The 23,272-nt window shown below is 49.5% G+C and overlaps 1 protein-coding gene across 2 annotated transcripts in view; it reads right to left on the bottom strand.

Annotated features, from left to right (window-relative positions):
- PAK6 (p21 (RAC1) activated kinase 6) overlaps positions 1–23,272 on the bottom strand; it is a 38,452-nt gene that overhangs the window by 13,242 nt on the left and 1,938 nt on the right. Inside the window, exons 1-5 of one of the 2 annotated variants that reach the window (XM_054198752.1) lie at positions 15,692–15,829; positions 13,277–13,602; positions 12,756–12,877; positions 12,052–12,116; positions 2,716–2,924 (exon numbers count right to left, since the gene is read on the bottom strand). In XM_054198752.1, coding sequence (XP_054054727.1) covers positions 2,716–2,919 — 204 coding nt within the window. In that variant the 5' untranslated portion in view covers positions 2,920–2,924; positions 12,052–12,116; positions 12,756–12,877; positions 13,277–13,602; positions 15,692–15,829. Of the gene's footprint in view, positions 1–2,715; positions 2,925–12,051; positions 12,117–12,755; positions 12,878–13,276; positions 13,603–15,691; positions 15,830–23,272 lie in introns of those variants that run through there. The other variant, XM_054198753.1, reaches the window with a different exon arrangement.

A 23,272-nucleotide genomic window follows, 5' to 3' on the forward strand; every position in this document is an offset into this window, starting at 1 on the left:
AAAATCCGTTCCAGAGCTCACCTCACCTCCTAGTTAAAAACTTCCTAAAATTAGACTCAAGTCACTCCTGTTGCACTTCTCCGTTAAGTCAGTCCTGTCCCAGTGGACAGAGATGAGACTTAGCTGCACTTCGCATCTGTGCTTAAAGACTGCATCGGATTAATGAAGAAACATCCAAACTTGAGCCAAATCTATACGGAGCGCTCTCAAAAAGATCATGCCTTACTGACCAAGATTTAGAACTTATAATTTTAAAAAGAAAAGCGACCTTTTACAAGCTACACGTAGTACACGTCAAAAAAAGGATAAACTATAATAGTTGAATCCAGGACTCTAAGTATAAGGGCTCGGCCTAATAGGGACAATTAGCACTTAAAAAAAAAATAAAAATCTTACTATTGATTGGTATCATTGAACAGGAATTGGTTCAAATGGAGCTTACCAGAAATTATCAATTATGTGGCGCAGTCTAAGAGAGTGCTTGCACTTGGACTCACTGGGTCAAAACCCCTAGTATTAGTTTAAGATTCTTCTCTAGTTTTTAAAGACTGTTGGGTATTCTATCCTTGTTCTCCTCAAAGATTTGCACCTCCTTTCAGATTTTACCATCTACGGGCTTAATAAGCCGTACACGAAAGTACCGACCAGTATCAGACTCGGGACAAACTCCAGTAAATCTCTTCACGCACATTTCTATTTGGACAGCGATGCCTCACGCTATTCTTTTGAGTTTGCTTTTCCTAATACTTGAGAAAACTTGCTCAGTTTGCTCTGGGAACGCCACAGGGACAGCGCAAGAGCCCCAGTGAAGGCAAGATACAGGAGAGAGCCGTCACTTCTCCCTGACCCAAAGCCTGATACCTTGTGATTGATGGAAATTGGGTTGCTTGACGCGATTTGTTCCTGATAAATCCGTGCTGGCTGTAGCTATTACCCTGCTATCTCCTAGGAAGTGGCTGCAGATAGATTACTTGCTTATTTGTTCCAGTCTCTTTCTGGGAACTGAAATTATTCTGACTGATCTGCAATCCCTTGAATTTTGTTAGGCCCAGCCGACGTGAAAATATGTAACTTATCTAAGAAGGCTCATTTCTGCTCATGTTCTTTTCTTATTCTAGCCTGCGTTCTTATCCCTTCACGCTCGCGTTAACTGCGTTAGCCCACTGATCGTAGTTAACCTTTTCAATAAAGACTGAAGAAAAATCATTAAACATTTAAGAATTCTCAGTGTCGTCTGTTATTAACTTTCTTCCACAATGCGCAGTGCACAAATTCTTTCCTTCACCCTCCGTCTCCTCCTCGGTGTACTTACGACGTCTCCTTAGCGCCCTTTATGTTCTTTGAGAATAACATCTCTTTCTGTGCCTTGGCCTTCCAGTTCTGTCCCTACATAAATTTCTTTTCTATTTGCCCTTTACAACTTGACCTAGTTTCCACCCTTCTGAGCAATCCTCCCGCAGTTTAAGCTCATTAGAGAGCTCCTGATCTAACCAAGTTAGTCTCTTATTACACATTTTTGTCTCTTCTCTGGATTGTGGTCCTATCGCCTACTGCATTTTGAACCTCAAAGCACATTCAGGACACCATAAAACAGAAGCCAATACCTCCTCCCTTTTTCTTTTATCTGTTATTCCTGAGCAAGTTTTTCCTTTCTAAAGCAGCGTTCTCCTCAAAGATCTTGATGTGCCATTTAAGTTGCAGGTTTGATGTTGCATTAATACTTGCATTATACTAAAATGCAGTCCCATTTAGTGCCCACGTTTTAAGCACCTGTACACAAAAAGCTAAAAACATCAATCAGAGAGACAACTGTTTTCTTCTATGTGCCTCCTAAAATCCAGGCAGTAACATCTCTATTTTACAACTTACCTTTCCGTTTTTAGGCCCCTGTAGGGTTTTTAACCTGGGAACAGAAACTTCCCACAGGCTAGCAAGGCTTTAAACACAATAATTCTGTCACCATCTTTCCTTTCCTTTTCCAAGGGGTCATGGTGGATCTGCCTCTCTCCACACTGAGGTCCCCGCAGTCACTCAGGAACACCCCCTTCTCCAGATGCCGTCGTCCAGATTGTCGTCACACCACCCGGGCCAGCCAGACATCTAAATCCACCCATCTACAAGGACCAGTAACACGTTTCTCCTTGCCGAAGGACTTGCTTTAAGGACATTCTCCTGTTTGCCACATCCCAATTTCTGTTAAACTGCCCGTTATAAACTCTTTTAGCCTAAACCCTCCTGTAGTCCCGCTCCCCGTTGTCCCTCGTTCACCCAGCCATCCATGGAGAGCGAGCCAGCGCTGCCCCACTCTCCCCCGCTTGGGCTTCCCCGTCAGCCTCATCGCCAGCCGAATCTGCTCACGCACGAGAACGACAAACTTGCTACAGCAGGTCTCCCCAGGAATTCTACTCTTTGCTTCCCTGTACAACAGCCGAGCACATCCCAGCCCCGGCAGCTACCTCGGGAGCTTTCACAGGTCCTTCTTGTGGTGACGGCAGCCAGCTGGGGGTTTGAGCAGTGACACTACTGTCCTTATTTCTGATGAGGTTACTATTGCCACAAAAAAAGACAATGTTATCAAAGCCCAGACGCTGCTATCCACTGAATTCCTTACACATCCCACCCCTAGCCCCTTTTAAACATATATGGGGCAATGGAAACGTTCCCCAAGGAACAGCAAAGCCCAAGGGACAGGGGAGAGTAGTCTTCCTCTCTTACCTTCATAGGCTGGAGTTGCATCCTGGTGATCCTTGAAGGGTCTACCACTGGCTTGGGGCGCCTCAGCGTGTCTAGAATGTTCTGCCATTGAGGTGGCAGGCCCACAAATTTGCCCTCCTTTGGGTCAAATGAAGTGTGGACACGGTGCTCAAAGTTCTGCGGAGCCGAGATCTCCGGGCGTTTCTTCTTCTTCTTGCGGAACATGATGCCTGAACCAGAGAAGACAATGCCGTCAGTGCTCTTGCGTGTCTAGGTCCGATAAGCCAACTCAGTAATATCACGTATCAACTATATTAGTTAATTGCATTGTGTTAAGAACATTCTCCAGTGACAAGCACTTTAACAACAGAGTTGATCATCTGCTGTTACAGATGAGGAAACAGAGGCAACAAGAGAGCCACGACTCGCTCAGGACCACGCAGCAGGCGGGCGGCTGAGCGAGGATTTCCAGTGCCCTTGTTAGTGCTCTGCCCACAGCCCTCCTGTTTCAGAAAAGAAACACACACCTGGTACACCTATAGCTGATCTCCTACCACTTGGCTTCCCTCATTTCTACAAATTTTTATCGCCCGATGTAAGTGTTTTAAATACACGTAAGAGATACCTATTTACATTTCACAGGCTTGTACCTCGGCTCAATGGCTTTGGAGTCCAGCCACTGAAGATGCTGTTGATTCCGCTAGAAGCCTGGAATGAAGGGTGGTTACGAAGAGGGCCCGGGCTCTCCTCTCACTGGTTACCCCAAGCAAGTCACATACATTTAATTCCCCTTTAAAGACGACAGAGCTGCTGCCAAAGGAAGAGCTGCCCAAGGCTGATTTTGGATCTCGGTTTTTCTAGCTTCGGCAGAGGGCTTGGGAGAGAGAGAGGAGGTGGTAGGTGGAAATCAAACTGTCAGCAGGTAGCTGAAGGAGCTAAAATTAAAAACTAAGATTCCTTTCCCTTGGGGGACAAGAGAGACAGTTTGTGTGAACAGCCATTACAACTGCAACAAGCCAAAACCAGCTAACACTTAAATACACCCAAACAGGAGACAAGTTCAAAACCTGAATTTAGACTTTATACCTCCCCTGCACCCCCCAAAAAATAATAAATAAATAAAAGAGATGTAGATAGATAGAAAGCAAAAAGTTTTAGACCTTTTTGAATCTGGGAAGATATGAAGGAAAGGGAAGAACCAGAGCTCCGCGCTCTGTCACAATGACGGGAAAACTTGAATAAGTGGAGGACCAGAATAAAAAAAAAAACCTTGAATAAGTGGATGGATGGACACAACCCCTTCACAAAAGACAGACAGGGAAGACAGGGTGAGGGGGAAGTTACTCTTCCCATGAAGGAACAGCTCAGAGGTAGGGAGATTTTCTGTGGAGGCTTTCCCAGTGGAGAGCGATGGGAGTCAGAGACAGCAGGCGTGAACCGACACGAGAGAGGTCACGGCTGGAAAGAAGGAAAAACCTTTTTGTGGCCAGGAGAGTCCGGCACTGGAGCAGGCTGCCCAGACAGGCGGCGCGGTCTCCATCCTCAGGGGTTTTCAAGAGCAAATTTGCTCTTGAAGACAAAGCCCTGAGCAGCCCGGTCTGACCCTCAGAGCAGCCCCTGCTCTGAGCAGGGGGTTGGACAGGGATGTCTCGACGTCCCTTCTCCCCCGAGTTGTTCTATGACTCTGTCGACTGGCTCGGTGGCTTTAAAGTTACAAGTATTCCAAGTCACATTTTCCTATTTGCTGTTGGAAAAGCATGTTTAACGGGCAGACTGCTGTTGTGTGGACGCAATGGAGCTGGCGCGCTCCAGAGCTCATCATCTCCTCCCCGAGATGCCTTCTGCCAACGCTCAGGGTGAACTGCGCAGCGAGAGCCACCAGAGAGATGAGACAAAACAGAGACCCAGTGCCAAAATGCTTTAGGTAGTTCAGTCCTAAGGCTCTCTAGCTTGGGAAAAAGCTGTACAGGTTTCTTTAAAGTAATTAATATCCACCAGTAGGAAAAAAAAATAAAAGTATATGCTCTTCCCTGTCCACTGACAACTTTAATGTTACAGCATTTGCCTCTCACTAATACTGCTTAAAGCAATGAATGCCACCTCGTCCTTGGAACCAGGTAGAGGACTTTGGCCTTTGTAGTGACCACTCTTCCCCTGTACAGGGCCTCAGCTTCTACCCATTTGTGCTGAATAAACGTTTACAAGGGTCAGAGACAGAGAACGCACACAGAGATAAGGTGTTGTGGTGTAGATATGGACACACTTCTAGAGGACGCTGGTCTCAAAAACCAGCACACCTCGTGCTTCTTTCCCCCACAGTGAAATAGATGTCAAACATTTTCCAGGTTGTTCCACTTAGAACTTGTTTAGGGAGCAAAGGACTGCAGGTGAATGACGACTTCATTTCCTAGTGCTAGACTGAGATCCTGAACACACATACGCGCTTGCTTAAAATCTGGTTACCGTGATGCTGTAGTCCCTGGGACGGGAAGTGTCTGTACGTCTGTCGCAGAAGGAGCTTTACACCATCTAAGCCCGTGATGATGCAATCCATCCTGGACGAAATCCAGACTTAACACACTGACAATGCCCATCGCAACACTGGCTGCGTCCAGAAGCCGACTAAAGACACCTTACAGTTGAAAAAGAAAGCAGAAGGCTAGGCAACCGAAAACACACTTACGGAAGAGGCTGGAAGCAACTGCTCTGCCTGGAGGAGCCGCCAGAAGGATCTTTGCTCAGAGCGTGTTCCAATGAAAACCCAAATACGTCTTAATGGAGAGCGTCTGTGCTCCAGGTCTCTCTTGCAACTGCTCAAACACGACGACTCATCACTAAGGCCCCTTAGGGGCTGCCTCTTAACCAATAATCAAGACTAAAGTCATAAGGCAATTCTTTAAGGAAAAAAAAAAGGTACAGACAATGCTGGAACGATATTCTAATAGCTCCCGGTGTCAGTGCTATTCAAACCAAGAGCTGGTGCTGCTGAGGAGCTTCCACAGCCTCCGAGGAAAGCAGAAGCGGATCTGCAGAGTTATAAAAAGTGCTTCAGCTCTGAAGCCTCGAGTACACATCAGTCACGACAGCCACTGGATCCACCAGAAGAGGGACACTTCCAGACAGAGCAACGTTACTATTTTAACCAGCGTCTTTCCTCCTCCTGCTTCTACTCTCACAGCTTCATTCCTCGTCTCATCTTCATAATGAGAAGATATTCAGTGTCTTTCAAGTTTGCTCTTTAACTGCTTCAGGTGGCAAGGGGTCCTGTAAAATGCGACGTTACAAACGCACAACCATCAGCACCTGCAGTAGCAACTGTTTTCTGAACATTTCAATCGTTTCCCCGTAAGGAGAATGATTCTAGCTACACTACTTCGAAACACAAACTTTTAAAGCTCAGGTGATATTTTGGTCCCAAACAGAACGGTGGCTCCACGGCAGCGCATCAGTTTGCGTGAGCACAAACACTGTATTTGTATCGTTACAGTCAATCACGGCACCTGCCGTCAACAGCTGGACCACGCCGAGACCCCTTACACGAGAGCACGCCTCCCAGACCCCGCGAGCAGCATCTGCCAAGTTCACGGTCAATTTTAGGGTGAGCAGCTGACATGGCCTGCATCTACCTCATCGGTTTACAATACACATCTTCAAAACCACAAAACGTAATCGACTCCGAACGCAACATAACCCTGGGTATCCAGTGACATTTGCTTCACGCGGCCAGCATCGATCTTCGATTACAGAGACACTGCCATACCAGACAGGTGGTTTAAAGGTACACTGCGCTAAGATCAAATGAAATTCATACACTAAAAATAGTTATTTGAAATCCCAGGGATTGTAATAATCTGTGCAGGTTTTGCATTTCCTTGAGAAGGTCTGTATTTAACCAGTCTCCTTTCACTTTGTGGTTTTCACGCAAGAGCTATTTATTTGTATTTCCAATACCCAGCTAAAGAGCGTTTATATAAAAAACATAAAACAGGCCTTTTCTAATTCAATAAGAAATTCATAAGAATATTTTATGCATATAAGATTTTGCAAATCAAGCCAAACCTGTATTTAAATGCAGACAGCGTCCCTTTAATACAATAATACAAAGACCGTGCCACTGATTTTATAATAATCTACTAGTCTTTAGTCCTTCGTTCCCTGCTGACAACTGTACGGCAAGAAATGTCACAAACATAAATAATAAAAGTCACTACCACCAGACAAAAGCAGTCGGAGATTGAAATTCTCTCAGCGATCCGTTCCTGCTGCCTGGGAAACCACGTCAGATTTTTCAACTCCAGATAGAGCCGCCCCGAGACGATTCAGTTCCAACAGCTGTCACATCTGCCAGGGAGCAGGAGGAAAAAATGCCCAGGCGGCGGGTCCGGAGCAGGGGAGGGATGGAGCCGGGAAGGAGGGGCGAGAGGAGCAGGGTCAGGCTGGGATGAGAGGAAGGGGTGGGAAGATGAAGGATGGAAGGCAGAGAGGGGAGCGAGAGTTCGGGAGGGAAAGAGGAATGGCTGGGAGACGGGCAACCGAGGAGCAGGGCACGGGAATCAACCCCACGGGGGGTGGGGGGTGGGGGGTGAAGTAGATAAACGTTATCAGGAATCGCTCGTCGCAAACCCAGGAGCTCAAACAGCCAGACAAAGCAGCTCATTTCATCCGGCCGGCCGCCACCCCACGCAGTTCCACGCTCCATCGGGTACACGCGCTGTACGGAGCCGGGTGCGTTCGCTCACACGCACTCGACGACAGCAAGGCAGCGGAGAGCTGCTTCGGCCCGACTCGCACCGTTTCCAGTTAAAAATAAGCTCTTTCTCCCTCCCCCCCCCCAGCCACAGCACCCGAACTCGCTCCTGGGTGCCTACTGCGCGGCCATCGCAGCTCCGGCCGCGGCTCCCTGCGTTCCTCCGCCCCGAGCGGAGATAACGCCGGGGCTGGGGGCAGCAATTCCCATCATTTCCAAGCCCTCCCGAAGCCAAACTCCTCTGGCCAGCTGCAAGGGCAGGGGGAGGAGGAGAACTCTTCCTACAGGACCTGGGGAACTGCAAGATGCGGAGTGAGTCCGGAGTAGGAAGATGAAGAAGATCCCGGAGAACCCACCAATTAAAAGGAAAAACCTATGTCCGTGCTCTGCTGTACAGGTCGCTGACGTGTAATACCGTTCAAATAACACATTTCCAATGCAGCGCACGTTAGAGAGGCCACTATCTATCAACGCACGTTGTACGCACATACGTACGTGTTCATGCGTGTGCGTGTGCCAGTGCGCACACACGGTATTTTACTGCATTCCATACCTGCTAAAATCCTAACGTTTGCCCTCCTGAGGTTGCCGACACGATTGTTATTTATAACAAGCCATAAACGCTCATAGCACTTTGCAGACAAAGAAAAATGACAGGTTACTTCCCGGAGGAGCTCGCAAGCCTAAATGCGACTTCACACAGCGAGAAATGCCAACAGAGGGGGAGCGAAAGGGGGAAAGGGGAGGAAAATGGCCTGAGATCTGAAATGGGGTCCGAGAGCACAGAGCCTTGTCGCATCGACACCTTCCACGTTTGGAAGGTTTCAGAAATACTGGTTTAGGTACTTTTTTTCCTCCTGAAGGAAGAGTGGCTATTCGCCCGCTGTGCCACCGCTTCCCCTGGGTCAAGCCCTTTCCTTCCACTCCTCCCTGCCCCCCGCCAGCAGAGCCACACGCCGGAGCACACGAACAGGGCAGCAAACCCACGTAATGCTCTAAATCCTGCCCAAACACACACGTGAGCGCACAGATTAATATTACATTAGAAATAAGCTTAGGGAGCGACATATTTGTTATATTGCTGGGTTTATTTTTGACGAAGGAGAAAAAGAACACAACTGCCCGACGTTTTTTGCCGTGTCTCCACCGAACAGGGTCTGAAGGCTACGGTGCTGCCTCTTTCTCCCCCGCTCCATTTCCTTGCTCATAAATTAGGATTAAAACCTGAAATGCAGTGAATGCCTATTTGCTAAGCTTGTTTTGGACACTGCAGTGACATACTTTTAGGCGCGTTTTAGCTATACGAGCCCAAATTCGGTCTGGGACTTATAAAAGCGCTTGCAAAGAAAAGACCTCTTGAACTTTCAGAAACCAGTACAGGCACGTCCCAAATGCTAATGCGCTCTTTGCCTTGACAAATAATAAAGCTTTCCATTATTTACAGTCCCCTAAAAATCCCAGCTACAGTCACTGTCCCATTGTGCCGGTCTCTGAAGTCAGGCCCCACCCTACAGAAGTTTCATCTAAACAGGCGAAAGGTAAGGAAAAGGAATCATTACCCTCATTTGCAGACGAGACAGGGGAAAAAAAAAATAAAAAAAAATGACTAGCTCGGTTTCTTCCCAGCTACGTCTAGATTAGCAAACCTAAAAGAGCTTCCAGGCGCGTCTCCTGGCTGCTTTTTCACGCCCGATCAAGGCCAGCCCCAAGCCCAGCACACCCTGCCCTCCGCGGGTGGAAGACACGGGCGCCGGGACGCGCTCCGGCCACACGTCTCGTCTCGACCCCAGCGGGTAGGTCTGGGCACCGTGACAGAAACCAGCTGCACCGACAGAAATCCCACCCAAACCTCAGCTGCGATCCAGCGCCTTCCCTGTAAGAGCTGCCTTTTCCCCGCGGGGGTTTGGTGTGCGAGAGGGCTACAGCTTACAAATACCCCCGCAGCACCGAGAGCCGGACACACGCTGCAGGTCGTGAGGCTCAGACGGAAGCCACTGGAGGCCACTATGACCCTTTTTCCCCACCTTTTGAACACTGGACCCTGCTGTGGATATACAAAACCACGCAGCGCCGCATCTCTTTGCCACCTGCCTTACCCAGAAACGCTTCACTGCGCCACCTCCGAAGAGTCGCCGCGTTGCTTCACGTGGGTTTGCTGACATTATCTTGCCACAAAGGACGCATCGGGGTTAAAAACAAGTGGCTGCATCTTGCTGTCAATCCAGAATACCAAAGAGCTTCAAGACAGGGTTTCGCTCACCTCCGCCTTGTTTGACAGACCCATTCAAAATGAGCATTAAAATACTACCGAGATTAGAACGCAAGGTTCTGTCTCCAGAAATTCCCATGCATGGCAACCTCTCACGAAGCAGAGAGGAAGGAGGTTATGTCGGGACAAGTGCAAGGGGCCACATCTGGCACGCCGGGCCACATGGCAGAGGAGGGAGCCAAGGCACTCGGCTGCATCTGGGGAACAAACGCGCTATTTCAAACACAGCGCTCGGGAACACGGGGCGCCCCGTCCTGCGGCTCCGCGGGGCTCCGAAGCCTCGCTGTGCCATGTCACAGGCGGCAGCGCCAGCGCCTCGAGCACAGAGGGTCACGGGAGGAAAGCCGCAGCCCCGCGCCGCAAACCCTGCGGGAGACGGACTTTTCCATGGGGAAGCACAAGGCAGGAGCCCAGCAGGAGTCGCGCACTCCGTCAGCGTGGCCGACGGCTCGCAAGGGCGCCCGGCCCAGCAGAGGTGATCCCACACCTCCAGGATCACGCTCCTCACTCCAGCGGCACGGCGAAGGGCTGGCAGAGACACCCCAGCGGTTCCCCAGAGCACCCGCTGGCACAGAGGCGCAGGAGTTACACTTCCTCCCAAACGCCAAACCACCTTAGCCCCTACTTATGATCGTCATGTTCTCCCAAAGCGAGACACGCGTATATTTAATTGCTGTCGACAGCCTGCGAGGCAGCTCGCTTGCGTTATCCCCGTGGGACAACTGACGGGAAAACGGCAGCCCAGGCAGCGTGCCCCAAAACACGGGGCGAACAGAGGAGCTCAAACCCCACAACCTGGCTGGCTCTCGGTGCCTTCCTACTCCCTGCTGCCAACACCGATGCGGCAACCTAAATCACAGCAGGCAAGTCTCCTCCACGGGACGGTGAGTTATTGTGCTCCGTTTGGAAAGGGAAAGCCCCCGCCGGGAGCACGGATGTTCACAGAGCGCTCCATACACTAAAACTTGAGGCGCGCTCCTGACGCGAGTGAAGATAAATAACTGTTGCTGTCTACAGCCGTGCTCTGTTCATCCATTAATCCACTTACTACCACTACAAGTTAAAATGGCTCAGCCTTAGGGTGAACGTAATTCCCTGAGGTTTTTCTGAGGGAAATAGACTTGAACTTCCAGCGTATCATAACCCCATGTTCACTTTGCTCTCTTATGCCAGACAAACGCAAGATCAGTCTCAAAAGAACAATATCGTCGCTAATGACCGAATCTCAGTGCGTTGGTCCTCGAGGCACATGGTAACCCTCCTGCAGCTTCAGAAACCACACTGAAAAATTCCTTAAAAACCAGACCTGCACCAGCCAAGTCCCGATCCTGTACCCCGCGGCACCGACTCTGTACCGTCATCACCTAGAAGCCAACGAGCCTGCGCAGGAGCAGGGCTAGTACAAGAGCCGAGACGACCGGTCCCCTAGCCCAGAGCCCCCCTTGGCCAGCTCGGGAGGGCTGCTGCGCTCCCTCGGCCGTGCAGAGCAACGTACCGGCCAGCCTTCGGCTGCTCCCGCCAGCTTCAGAGCTGGCATCCCGCACACGAACAGAACCGATGCGCAGCTCCGAACGCGACGGAACTTCGGCACGAAACCGCCATGGGCGCCCTGCAGAAAACACGGTGTGCAACGCAGAACACGGAACCTGGCCGAGGTTTTACTCGCCGCTGCAGTAGGCTACTCCAAGCTGTTTTAAGCAATTCGCACAAAATATTTAGCTCTTTTCTCTGCTTGTGAGTTTCCCTAAGCGCATCAGAGAAGTAAAAAAGGGCTCTTTTTTTTTTTCTGATTGGAGGCGGGACAGCCAAACTTTTATAGTGCTTCTCCTCGTGAATGAAAAACATTTTGTGACCGAGCAAGAGCTCGGTTTCTCACTTTTGCAAACCTCAGCAGCAGGACCCAGGATATTCTCTCCAGGTACAGACGTACTCAGCCATCTAGAGAGAAACAAACCCTGCACAGGGAACAGGCTGTCCCTCTGGAGCCACAGTTACTAATCCAGCAAACTATCTGCTGATGGCTCTTTCCACTATTTGATCAGCTTTGCTCCTAGACACGTAAGCCACTGCTCACACTTAGCACACGGGATGCACGTACCAAGGCAGTGGAATATTAACAATGATATACAGCTTCATCACACCGTCAGGAATGAGATTTTTTTCAGCGGGACGGGGCTTGAGATCTCGCCGTGCAGCAGCGTCGCCTTCCCCAGCAGCTGCGCAGGGGCTCATTCGGCTCAGGTTCTACCCGAGCACAAACACTCAGAAAAGCAGAGGAAGACTCAGAAATATCTCTTGCTCCGCGCACATCCCCCAGCCTCACCTGAGAGCCCACACTCACCCGCCACAAACTTCTCTTCTGGTTTTTCAGCAGTCTGTCCCAAAATACATTAAGGCATTAATATCCTGGCAAAGAAGAAAGCAAACACATCAGGAAACGTTAATGGCCAGGGCTGTTCTCCGTAGCTGTAAATACCTGGCTGCATACGTCGGTTACCACCCGGCAAAAATAATCCGGTGCAAATGCCCAATAGAATTGTCGGTTGTAACTTAAATGGGAGGAGATTAGCCAGCTTTCGGATCACCAGAATACGCTCCCGCACCCATACACGCGCCAGCAGTACGCCGTGGCGTCGGGAGGCGCGCGGAACGCGTCTTGGCTAGCTGGGCAGCCGGGAGGTCAGAACAGCCACAGGGGGTTTCACCGGTGACTCCGCCGGACCCTCTTCACGCGGTACGGCGAGGGTCCTCGCAGACACGGGAGACTTCAGAGGAGACGTGGCTTTGTCTCGCATAAAGGCAATGAGCGTGCATGTTCCTGACACGCTGTCCGATTTCTCAAACATCATCCAGAGTAATTTTTAACCCCTTCTTCACCCCAGTGTTTCACCCTGCAAGATTCAACAATGCGTTTTTTTTTTCCCTCTCCGCCTTCCCCATCACCTCGGGTGTCAACAGGCTAAACCGCCAGGCCCCGGACACCGCAGAGCCACACGCCGGCCCACCTGAAAGACATGGGAAAGCAAAAAAACCTCAAGATCTTACTGGCAGTCCTGCTGCAACGATGCCGGTAGAGGACAACTCCAAGTGAGAGGAGAAAGAAGGGTCTGGAGGGAAACGCTCCCGCTGTCGCGCAGCAAAGCCGATTGGAGGACGGTGTTGCTGGGCTGTAGGAGTACAGATGAAGTGAACTCCTTCCCAAAGGAATCCAGCTGCCAGTTTTTTCCTTCCCTTCCACAACCATCCCTTGAGAGAAAAATTTGTGTGACACCCCCCCGCCCCAAACCACTCCCCTCCCACGCTGCCCTAGGCTGGCGCTGCCAACACACGTGTGATGATTACGCTAATTCTCGGCCGTGCCAAGGCTTGGCTCCGAAGGGAAGGGGTTAAGCCGTGGCAGCCCAGCCACTGGGGAGCAGAGATGTTCGTTTAAACTGACAAACCCAGTCCTCTGTAAACAGAGGAAACAAATGGCACAAATCAGCGCCATTAGGGCAGCACTGGCATCGCTTTAAAGTGAGCACGGGAGCCAGTGCCGAGCCCCACATCTGCAGGAGGGAGCTTACCCCGGACTCCTCATCGCTCCGTCTCCAGGGGCGAGGTGGGAACGCTGGGCCGCTGGAATCCGCTGGCAGGCCGGTGAAGGTGCTGGAGAAAGACGGCAGGAGCAAGCGGGAGAAGAGAAAGGGGTGGAGGCAAGTCTGACATGTTTGTGCAGTGCCCGGTTCACCCAAGCTGCCGAGTTTGATTTCAGGGTGTGGTAGCGGATGGGACACAGCAGCACTCCACGCGGAGAAGCCTCAGATCCTGGTTCCAGGGAAAACGACACACACCAGCAGCGGAGCCCCTTGAGACCATCTTGCCTTCTCCAACGGTCGTCTCCTTTTGGTCCCTAGAGGGGACGAGAGAGAACGAGCTCGGAGTCACACCTGGGCACCGAGGGTTGCTGGGTCTCAGGCAAGAACCTTGGGGAGATTATCTCCCGTTCCCCTCCACCCTTTGTACCCCCCCACTTCACTGCTGACCTACTAAAGCGCTGACTTGCTCGTTAGCTCTTCTCTCTCGGCTCCACAGCCTCGGGGCCTGGAGCTGCTGCAGTTTCTAACGCATCCCGACATCTCCGCCTGTGCCGCCTGGCTGCAGATTTCAGGACCTGCCACCGATTCCTTGCCATTCCCGGCAGGAAAGCTCGGATTGCTGGCTCTACGACTGGCTATAGAAGAATTCACCCCTTTATTTGCATTGCAGATGAGCAGCACATGACCGGGCGCTTCTGCCCTTCCCCTGTCGCCGGGCGTGAGTCAGGGCTGCGAGGTCGGAAGCCCAGCATCACCCCGCGATCCTGTTGCGCTGCCCGTGCCCTGCCGCGGGGTTCACCGACTCCCGGAAACGGACGCTTCCACGAGCGACACGCGTTCGGCAGGACACCAGCTCCAGCACAGGGGGTGGGCACAGCTGGAAGGGGGCATCGTCGGGGGACACTGTGGGGATTACAGCCCAGGACGGGGCAGAGTCCATGTCAGCAAACCCATCAGCTGCTCTCGCTCCTCTGCAAATAAAGAGGATTCTTGGCCTCTCCCCACCACTAACAATGCCGGCTTAACCCTAAGATATTTTTAGGGCCAAAGAGCAGAGATAAAAGCCTTAAAAATCCACCCCTTAAAAATCCACCCTATGTTCTTTTTAAATTTTTTTTTCAAACGTTGGTTTTGTTGAACTGCCCTTAAAATAAACAAATGAACGGCACGCGACAAATAATCATTAGGCTGTCACCGTTTCTGCCGGGAGTGGCTCACCCAGCAGAGGTGGGCCAGCCCAGCGACCTTTTAGCCACGTTCCCCCATTCCCGTTTTCCTTCCTAGCTATTCATCCCGCCTAACGAGGCTGCGGTATCTTTGCACAACACCCAGAGTTGCAGATCTAGCTGGAACACACGGGATCTACAAGAATACTACGGAGAAGGAGAAGAACTGGGGTTCATACAGAGAACGTAAAGGAAACCCTGGCATTTCAGCTGGTGGTGGGAGGTTCATAGCCCCCATTTCCAGACCTGCTAGCTAAGTCGTGGCAGGCTCCTTCCCAAAAGCGCAGTCACCGCTTCTCCACTGCGCGGCAGGTCCTTGCCTGCCAGAGCCTGCAGAGAGACGGAGGTTTCCTGCCTGTTACCTCTCAGCAGCGTCCCGAGGGTATAGGAAATAAAGTTAGCCAGGTTCCTTTCTGTCTGGGGATTAGCTTGGCTCCTACAGGACAGGCCCCATACGCAGACGTAATCAAAAAAAGGGAAGTTCACGTTAATAGTAGTGAACAACAGACTACAATCGAGAGGGGGACGGCATTCTTTCTCCAAAAAGACTGGAACGACACGAGGCAGAAGCAGCGTGGTGGAGGAGCAGAGATGAGGGAACAGAGGATAATCTTGCTAGGTGTGGAGGAAACAGCACGGCGAGTGCAAGCCGTCATCGTCACCTGCTGCGTCTGCGCTTTGCTGATGTGCCAGTCGGACAGGAGTCGTCTACACGACAATAGCTTTGGGAGCATCACAGAGAAACGTCATTTATATTCTACAAGGAGTCACCCAGGCTTGGAACTGCCTTCAGGTTTGCATAAGTATTACGTTTCCTGGGCTTACATGCTAAGACAGTCTTCTAGAACAAGACGCAAGTTCTTTAGAAATGGAAGAGCCTGATTTTACTTGTCAAGACACAAGCTTAGATGAAGCCACGGCAGCTTTGGGTTGGTGTGAACCTCCGCTGCCTACAATCTCAATGAAAAATTAGAACACTTTCCAGTCTTTCTATTCACAAGTTTGGTCCTGGCAGTCCCACACACTTGGAAGAAAAATCTCCCGGTAAAAGTGCTACATCTCTAATTTTCCCCTTTAGCAATTGTCCCTTTATGAAATGTTTCGCTGCTCCTTCCCTGCCCACTGCTCCCTTCTTACCTAGAGAGTTGCACAAGATAATATAAATAATTATACTCACACATTTATATAAACACACGCATCCACACCCCACTCCTACGGCTGCTGTGCTCTGCGCTGCTCATTCAGGTCCCGTCTGTCTTGGCCATGGCAGCCACGGCTGGCAAGCCAGAAGCGCTGCAGGGTGCATTGCCTAAACGCCTGCGTCGCAGACTGCCCCATTTATCTACACAGCAAAGGCCATCCTGTGCTCCGTGTCCCCTCCCCAGACACAAAGCGTAACAAATTTCAGATCAAAACTGCTGATCTCGCCGCTTTTCTCACCCTGCCCATCCACGTCACTGCGTCAGGAAGGCACCAGCACCTCACGTCCTGAGCTGTTGCTGCAATAGATTCCATTTAAGGCCATTTCATCTCCACCGGAGCAAAATTTTGTGTGAGAAAAAGCCTTTTCAATGTTTTACCATCCCAAAAGGCAAGACAGGGCACTTCTAACCTTAAAAAAAAAATAACGTTAGAGACACCAAGGCCAACTCTACCATACACGATGTCTTGTTTCAGCCTCAAGCCAGGAGAAATGTACTTGGGAACCTGCATCAACAAAGCCTCCAGGAGAAGCCCAGTACCGAGGCACAGTAGATCGGCTGTGTTCAGGGAATCCCAGTAAGAACTAAGTCTGTTCCAGCCATGGAGCTGGGCTGTGGTTCAGAGGCAGACCTTCTAGCAGGGCTCCTCTGAGCTCGGGGATTTGCTAGAAGGCACAAATGCTCTTCCATCAAAGCAGCGTGGTCCCTCTCCTCTTTCATGGCTCTTGAAATCCAGAGTAAGCTGGCCAGGGAAGTGAAAAATACACCGGCAATTGGGACGAAGGGGTCACTAGGAGAAAGGGTGTGTTGCAAATTCACAAAGCATCAGCATCAACTGGTGGGAGGAAACATCAGATAGGAATCGACTCTGCAAGTCTCATAATCAACACATGACATTAGCCAGGACTGGAGATAAGGAGGGAGCAATCCAGAGGCAGTTTCGCTTTAAATAAGTGCTTACATTTTAGCTACCTTTCCCCGGGGCTATTGCATTCAGAGGTGGGCAGAAAATTTCCAGAGAGCGCTATCTGGATCGCTTGCTCTAATGTTAGGGTTCTCCTCCTGCTTGCTCTGCGTCGCTGACGTTATCAAGGCAGTGTCCTGGAGATCCCAGCAGGACAAAGCCCCATCAGCACGCCCACTGCACGAGCTCATTCGGTGCGCGTCTAAGCGTCTCCAAGGTCTACAGTCTCGCCCAGCTTCCATTTTTTCGTCCCGGTTCAAAACAAACCCCCAAAAAATATAGCACCGGAGCTGAAGAACTGGAAGTCGGTTTAGCAAGTTCATCACCTCTGCCAGTGCACTGCACGCTGTTAGAGATGAGGACACGTCCCCACGCTCACCTGTGGCAGGGCAGCGCAGTCCCTGGCGTCCCTCTTCACCGTACGCCAAACACAGCACGTGCTGGGTGACACGAAAGAAGGAAATTTGTGCTGCTCCAGGCTCTGATCGGCAGCAGGGCAGAATGACAGCCAGGCTCTCCCGGGCCAGGCAGCTCCGATGGCGGAGCACGGGGACCTGCGAGTCCCACCGGCCTGAGAACAGGAGCAGCACGAGCTGAGCACATCCGCAAGAAAGCGGATTAAGCTTAAAGACAGGAAGAGAACAGCACGCTCTCTTTAAAAAATTTTAACTCCCAGTGATGAGCAGTTGAACCTAAATCTCGAGAGGATCACCTGAACACAGCACACGCTGTTTTGCTACTGGTTAAATTCCTGTGGCTTGGTAGACATTCCCTGCAGATAATATCAATGCAGCTTGGATCCCAGCCATCGCGCACTTCTTCCAGATCTTTTTACTTGCAAAAATTCACAGACCTGTTAGGTTATAATAGAAGTAACGTCATGCTCCACCAGACAAGTCTGTGCCACCCTCTACAAAAGGTGTATCTGCTGCTTCCCGCAAGAGTCGGGGCCATCTCCTGCGACGGCAACGCTGCCGCAGAAGGTCAGGGCAGCCTCCCTTTTCCACAGCTTCGCCAGGTCACCTTGGGAAAGTCATTTTGCACGCTGGTAAAATGACTGTGACAATGCTTAACTCCCACAGAACAGAGGCGGCTTAATCTGTTGGCCTTTTTTTTTTTTTTTTTCTCCAAGCGTGCTGCGATCCTTAAAGATGCTATAGAAATGCAGATTGAAATCCCCGGCTGACAGCAGAGAATACAGACTACAGCTTCTGCTCAGAATAACTAGGTCAGGCAGCTATTGCAAAAGCATTAACCAGAATCCAGAGAATTCCTAGTGGCTAAAATAACGGTAGCAAAAGTCTAACACCATTTGCTGTTATTAGTCACGCTCTACCTCTGGGTACGTTCAAACCCAGCTCTCAAGAGCCCGGAATAATTTGAGGGCTGGAGCTTGTGCTCGTCAAACTGCAGCCACGTGGCTCCGCGCGGCAGAGGAGGCTCCATCCCACTTGCGGAGGCTGGGAACAACTGCCCTCCGCAGTATCCGGAATTTATCTCGAATCCCCTGCAGTCCCTGAGGCCGGACCCGGCGTTTGGGCGGGCTGCGTGCCGCTCGTTCGCGCTTCCATTTCCCCCAGTTGTGCTGGTATAACCATACAGCCGCCGGCAGAACACGCCACGCCGCTAATCAGTGCGACTACTTGCATCAAAAAACTCGCGCTTTTAAAGGGAACAGGAGGTAGATGAAGGGTTAAACCTGGCTATTCCATTTTTCTTCCATTAATATTTAATTTCTTTCTCAGCTCGGATTGGTTCAGCAGCCTGGCACACAGCTCGGCCACGCAGTCGTGCCGCCACGACCCAGCAGCCCGCAAGGCAGGAACCGGGCCTTCTCGTTCTGCCACCGAGACAAGCCCGTCAGAATACCGTACCCTCCGTTTCCCTCATCGCCACGAGCTGGGAATGCACCCGAGCCCACAGGATGGGTTGCAAAGGATTTAATGGTTATAATCACCGCGTAAGAGATTTATTTGTAGGGTGTAGAAAAATACGTTAGCTGTGACATCCTCGTCTTGTGCGCTAACTGCTACAACAGAGGAAAGAGAAAAAGTTGTTAATTGCTGCCTCCGCCAAGAGTGATCTGGGGTCTTTGCTGATAGTAGAGAAGCCTTTACTTTCTTTATCCTCAGCTCTCTCCTCCAGTCTTCATTCAGGCTGCAATTTCCGATAGCCTAAATACTAGCGTAAGACAGAATCAGGCGCTGGTTGCTCTGGGGCACCCCGTTTCAGCAGAACACAGGCCGGTGGCCTTGCGATGAAGCTTCCAACCACCATTTGCTCCATTAAAAACAATAATTCAAAACTACCCACAACATTTGCGCAACTATTAACGCTGCCAGTTTCCACAATGAGAAACGAAAACGTGCGCACGGTCGGGCAACGCGTGTTACAAAGGACTGCAGCATGCTGGCTCTTTCTGGTGTTGTAAGAACATTTTTACACCAAAACCCTACTGCCTGATTGATGGAGTCCAAATGGAACAGTCACGGGGTCTGCCCGAGCACACGGACCTGCCGGCGTGTGGCTGCAACCGTAATAAATGTCCTGCCTTTGGAACAAGTCTGGGTCCTGCTGGCTGCTCCGAGGAGCGAAACCACAGGGGAACAATGGAACCAGAATCCTCTTCAAGGTAACACCAGAAACTAATCCACTGAGACAGACAGACAAAAAATTAAAGGAACTGTCCAGATTCTGAGTAATAATAATTATTAAAGAAGTTAAGAAAGGAGCAACATAAGGCATAGCCATTTAAGTTGTAAATAAAATGGTGTGTCTCCTGTTCTGCAGATCTAGAGATTCTGAAGACGGCATCAGAAAAATCAGCAAAAAAATTCTGTTAACCTTCTACTTAATCATCATTCATCAAACTGCTCATTCGAAACCACATTTCTTGTTCATGTGCTCTCTGGAGTGCCAAATAAATTCTATAAATAAATGAATTCAGAGAAACGCATTCAAATTAAAAAAGTATTAACTTAGTTCATTTCCACATGTGACCTTTAGAAACAAATGCTGGTTAAGGCTCAAAATGAGCATTTTCTTGTTTTGTTCTTCAGAACTTTGATGAAAACTGAAAGCCTGGCTAGCAGTTGTGCCCCAGAACTTAAGCAAAGATTCCCTACAGAAATACTCGGGGAGTCATCTGGAAGATTCTTTCGGTTCCTTCCTTCAACAAACAGCCTCTCTCAGCCCAAGAACAGCCACAACGCATTGTGAAGGGGGTCACAGACCACAAATTAGAAGTAGCCAGATAATTTAGGTGACCCCGAGTTCTAAGCGACTGTTTTAAACACTTGCCTTTAAATGACACAGAAATAAATGGTAATGTTCTTTAAATAAGTTATTGGCTCAGCTTTACGTCACTCAGGCTGGGTTTTTGCAGAAGCTTAGGGAGAACATATTTAGAACTTGGAAGAGAACACAAAAGCTCAAAGAGCTCTGCAAATTCCTGATTTGGGAGGAAGCTGCAGAACTAGTATTTTCTTCTCTGTTAACACCAAACAGCACGTATTTTATAATAAACTGTCAGAAATCAGCAAGTTTCCTCAGTAGCAGTCGCAAACAGGAGCATCTTGTTTACCAACGTCACCTACGGTTGATGAGGTGGTACAAGATCTAAACTGCTCGTGACATTACTTTACACATTGGGGTTTCTAATGGAATAAACGCAGCGTGCATTTTTCATTTTATGGCCCAGATATTCCCTAACAGCATCTAGGTTTGCAAGCTGGTTCTCCACACCTCTCACTACACGCTCGGGAGCTCCAATTTCTGCAAATTAATTATGCGCGTACCCAAACTGGACAGCTTGCCGTAGCATGAACGGCTCAGCGATGACTTGCCCAGAGAGACTTCTTTCCAGAGTCAGCTGGAACATCTGTTCTTCAGATCCAATCCAACGTCCCTTGGAAACCAGAGGTTTTTTTCACTGGCTTCCACAAGTCCTAAAAAGAGTCTTATTGTAAGCTGGATGTTACAGGAAAAGAAGTTAATTTCTGACATTATTGTATGCATTTATGTACTTTCTTGGACAAGGCCCAAAGTACTCATTATAAAGTGTAACACCCTGCTTAATTCTTCCAGAAGCCAATCATAAGGCTACTATGAATTTTAATGAGCACTGAATCAAACCCCAGATGGTTTTTAAAGCCAAATTATCCTGATCTTGGTTATTTTAAGCTCTGTGTAGTGCCTTCTGGCCACTACAGACATTAACTCCTCTGTTCCTGGTCCAGATTAAGCAAAGACTTTCATACCAGTTCTCCCCATCTCGGCTCTTCAGCTCCGCTGGGAAAGACCCCCAGGCCCCGCTCTGTCTTGAGAAGTCACAGCTTTGAAGGAAGACTCAAAGGTTGGCACCGGTGAGAAAAAAAACATACCCTCAACGCATCAGGGGGGACAGCGGTTGATCCGTACCCTTTTAGCAACACAGCCAAGGCTCTGCAGCCTATTTAGCGCTGTCTTCCGGACACAGCAACAGGAATACCATCACATATAGAAGAGATTAGCAAGTGAGATCTATGGAAATTTTCATCTCAATGAAAAAGGCAAGAGTACAGAAAACTGAAAAGAAATATAGCTCTTTATAAGGCACTGCAGAGAGGAAAGTCAGAAAACCAGAAGGCCATCGGTAAGATAACACTGACACTACAGACAGCCCAATTTAACCAGATTCTCAGGGGAAAAAACAATTGAGCTCAGAGCCGTCAAGTTGACATTATCAGTTCATAGAGACACTTGTCTCTGCAGAAACTACAGTGTGTTTCGTTTTAAGAACTTCAACATCTTTTTTACACAGTGGTGTTTCGAGTACCTCCCCATCGCATCGGCAGGACACCTGCCCCTGGCCCCTGCCTGCGGGACCTCAGCTGGGTCCCCACTAGAAAGGGCACTGCTCGGAGCTGTAGTCTGGCTACACCACGATTCGTCGGAGCAGACTACGAACTACCTTCCGTCTACCACAAACCACTACTACCTTACTCTCCTTTGACTCAACTTGGGTTTTTTGGGGCCGTGCTTGTTTCCTGCAAAGCTCTGCTGTTGCAAACGGCAACCTGAGTGTCTGGGAGATGCCCAAGACCTTCTCCCTTCCCCTTGGCAACCTGCAGGAGGAAAAACACATCACTCAACTGTTTCCAAAGCGCTCTTTGGTTGAAGCAGTTCGATTCCTTGTTAGACTTTAAGCAAGTCCAGAGGAACATGAATTCTTTTTTTTGTTTTAGGAAGTTTTGTGACCAACAACCGACTACATCAGGGCATGCCAGTCCTTGCAACCAAGACAGCTTTCCGACAGCCAGAATGCCAACTGTTCCAGGGTGGTTGGTTGTGTTTTTGTGGATGGGGAGGTGGTTGGTTGGTTCTTTTTCCAGTTTGGGGTAAGGGGGGAGGAAAGGAGGAAGAAAATAAAGAGAAGAGCGTTCTACGACCTGCTTTTCTGGTCCCCGAGTCTCCAGGATCTTCTCTCGCTTGCCTGCCTGGGGCAACAGCAGTTCTCACTCCAGTGTCCCAATACCTCTGTTCTTTGTTAAATCCCCTTTATGCTCATTTGTGTGGTTTTTCCTTTTTGTATTCTGGGATTATTATTTTTATTTTTTTTTTCTAAACCTTGTCTGGTAAACAGATGGACGTCATAGAAATGAAAAGGATGGAAATGGAAAGAGCAACAAAAACTGAAGGGCAGCATTATGCAAGACAGCTATGGAAAAGAAATTATGTTATGTCACTCCATATTACTCAGCTGAGAATGGTTAATGAGTTTACGCTATTTAACCACCTTACTAGAATGGGCATCACAGCCTGAGGAATGCAGACAGCTCTGAAATGATTTCACGATTAGAAATGAGGGGTGGGAGGGAAATAAGGAAGCAAAAGATGGGTTAACGTCCTTTCTTGCATCCAGATGCATGACACATGGCTCAGCTGTCCTAAGTCTGGGCCTGAAATGCTTATTTTTAATTCACTGAAAACACACCGGCTGAGCAGCGGGAGTGCAAGCGACACGCTTCACTCGCCGTCGTTTGCTAAAGCAGAGCAGGAGCTCGATCCCCCGCCTCTGCTGGGATTGCCAAGTGCAGCATCAACGGCGGGTTCAGTGGCTCCGACATCTCTGCCTCCTGAAACGGCCCGAGAGCCCCGAGGAGCCTCTGCTTTCACAGGTTTCGGTCCCTTCTGACTTGAACCGCGTTTGAACTTCTCAACAGTGAAAAATCATTCCATCCTGTTACTATTCCTCTGAGCAATTGCACACACGCCCCTTTTATTATTACATTAGTGTAATTTTGTCTCTGACATTCCCCCAAGAGGAATTACTCATGTCCTGCTATTATTTATTTTACTACTAAGAGCCTGGTTTTTAGCAGCAGTTTTAATTAAATACCAATCCTCCTCCTCAATTAGGATCACCTTTATCTAGCTTGCTAAGCTTTGTATTCTAAAGTAGTATCATTTGCTTCTTCCTATTTATCCCTCCTGCCACAGTTCTCTCAGGAACTTCAAAAGCCCCCTGTCCCACCAAATCCTATCGGCAAAAAGAAATAGAAGATTTTACGAAAGCAAAGAACCATCACGTGGAAGATAATATGGTGGTTAA

The sequence above is a fragment of the Rissa tridactyla genome, chromosome 4 (genome assembly GCF_028500815.1).
Source record: "Rissa tridactyla isolate bRisTri1 chromosome 4, bRisTri1.patW.cur.20221130, whole genome shotgun sequence".
Classification (NCBI taxonomy): Eukaryota; Metazoa; Chordata; class Aves; order Charadriiformes; family Laridae; genus Rissa; species Rissa tridactyla.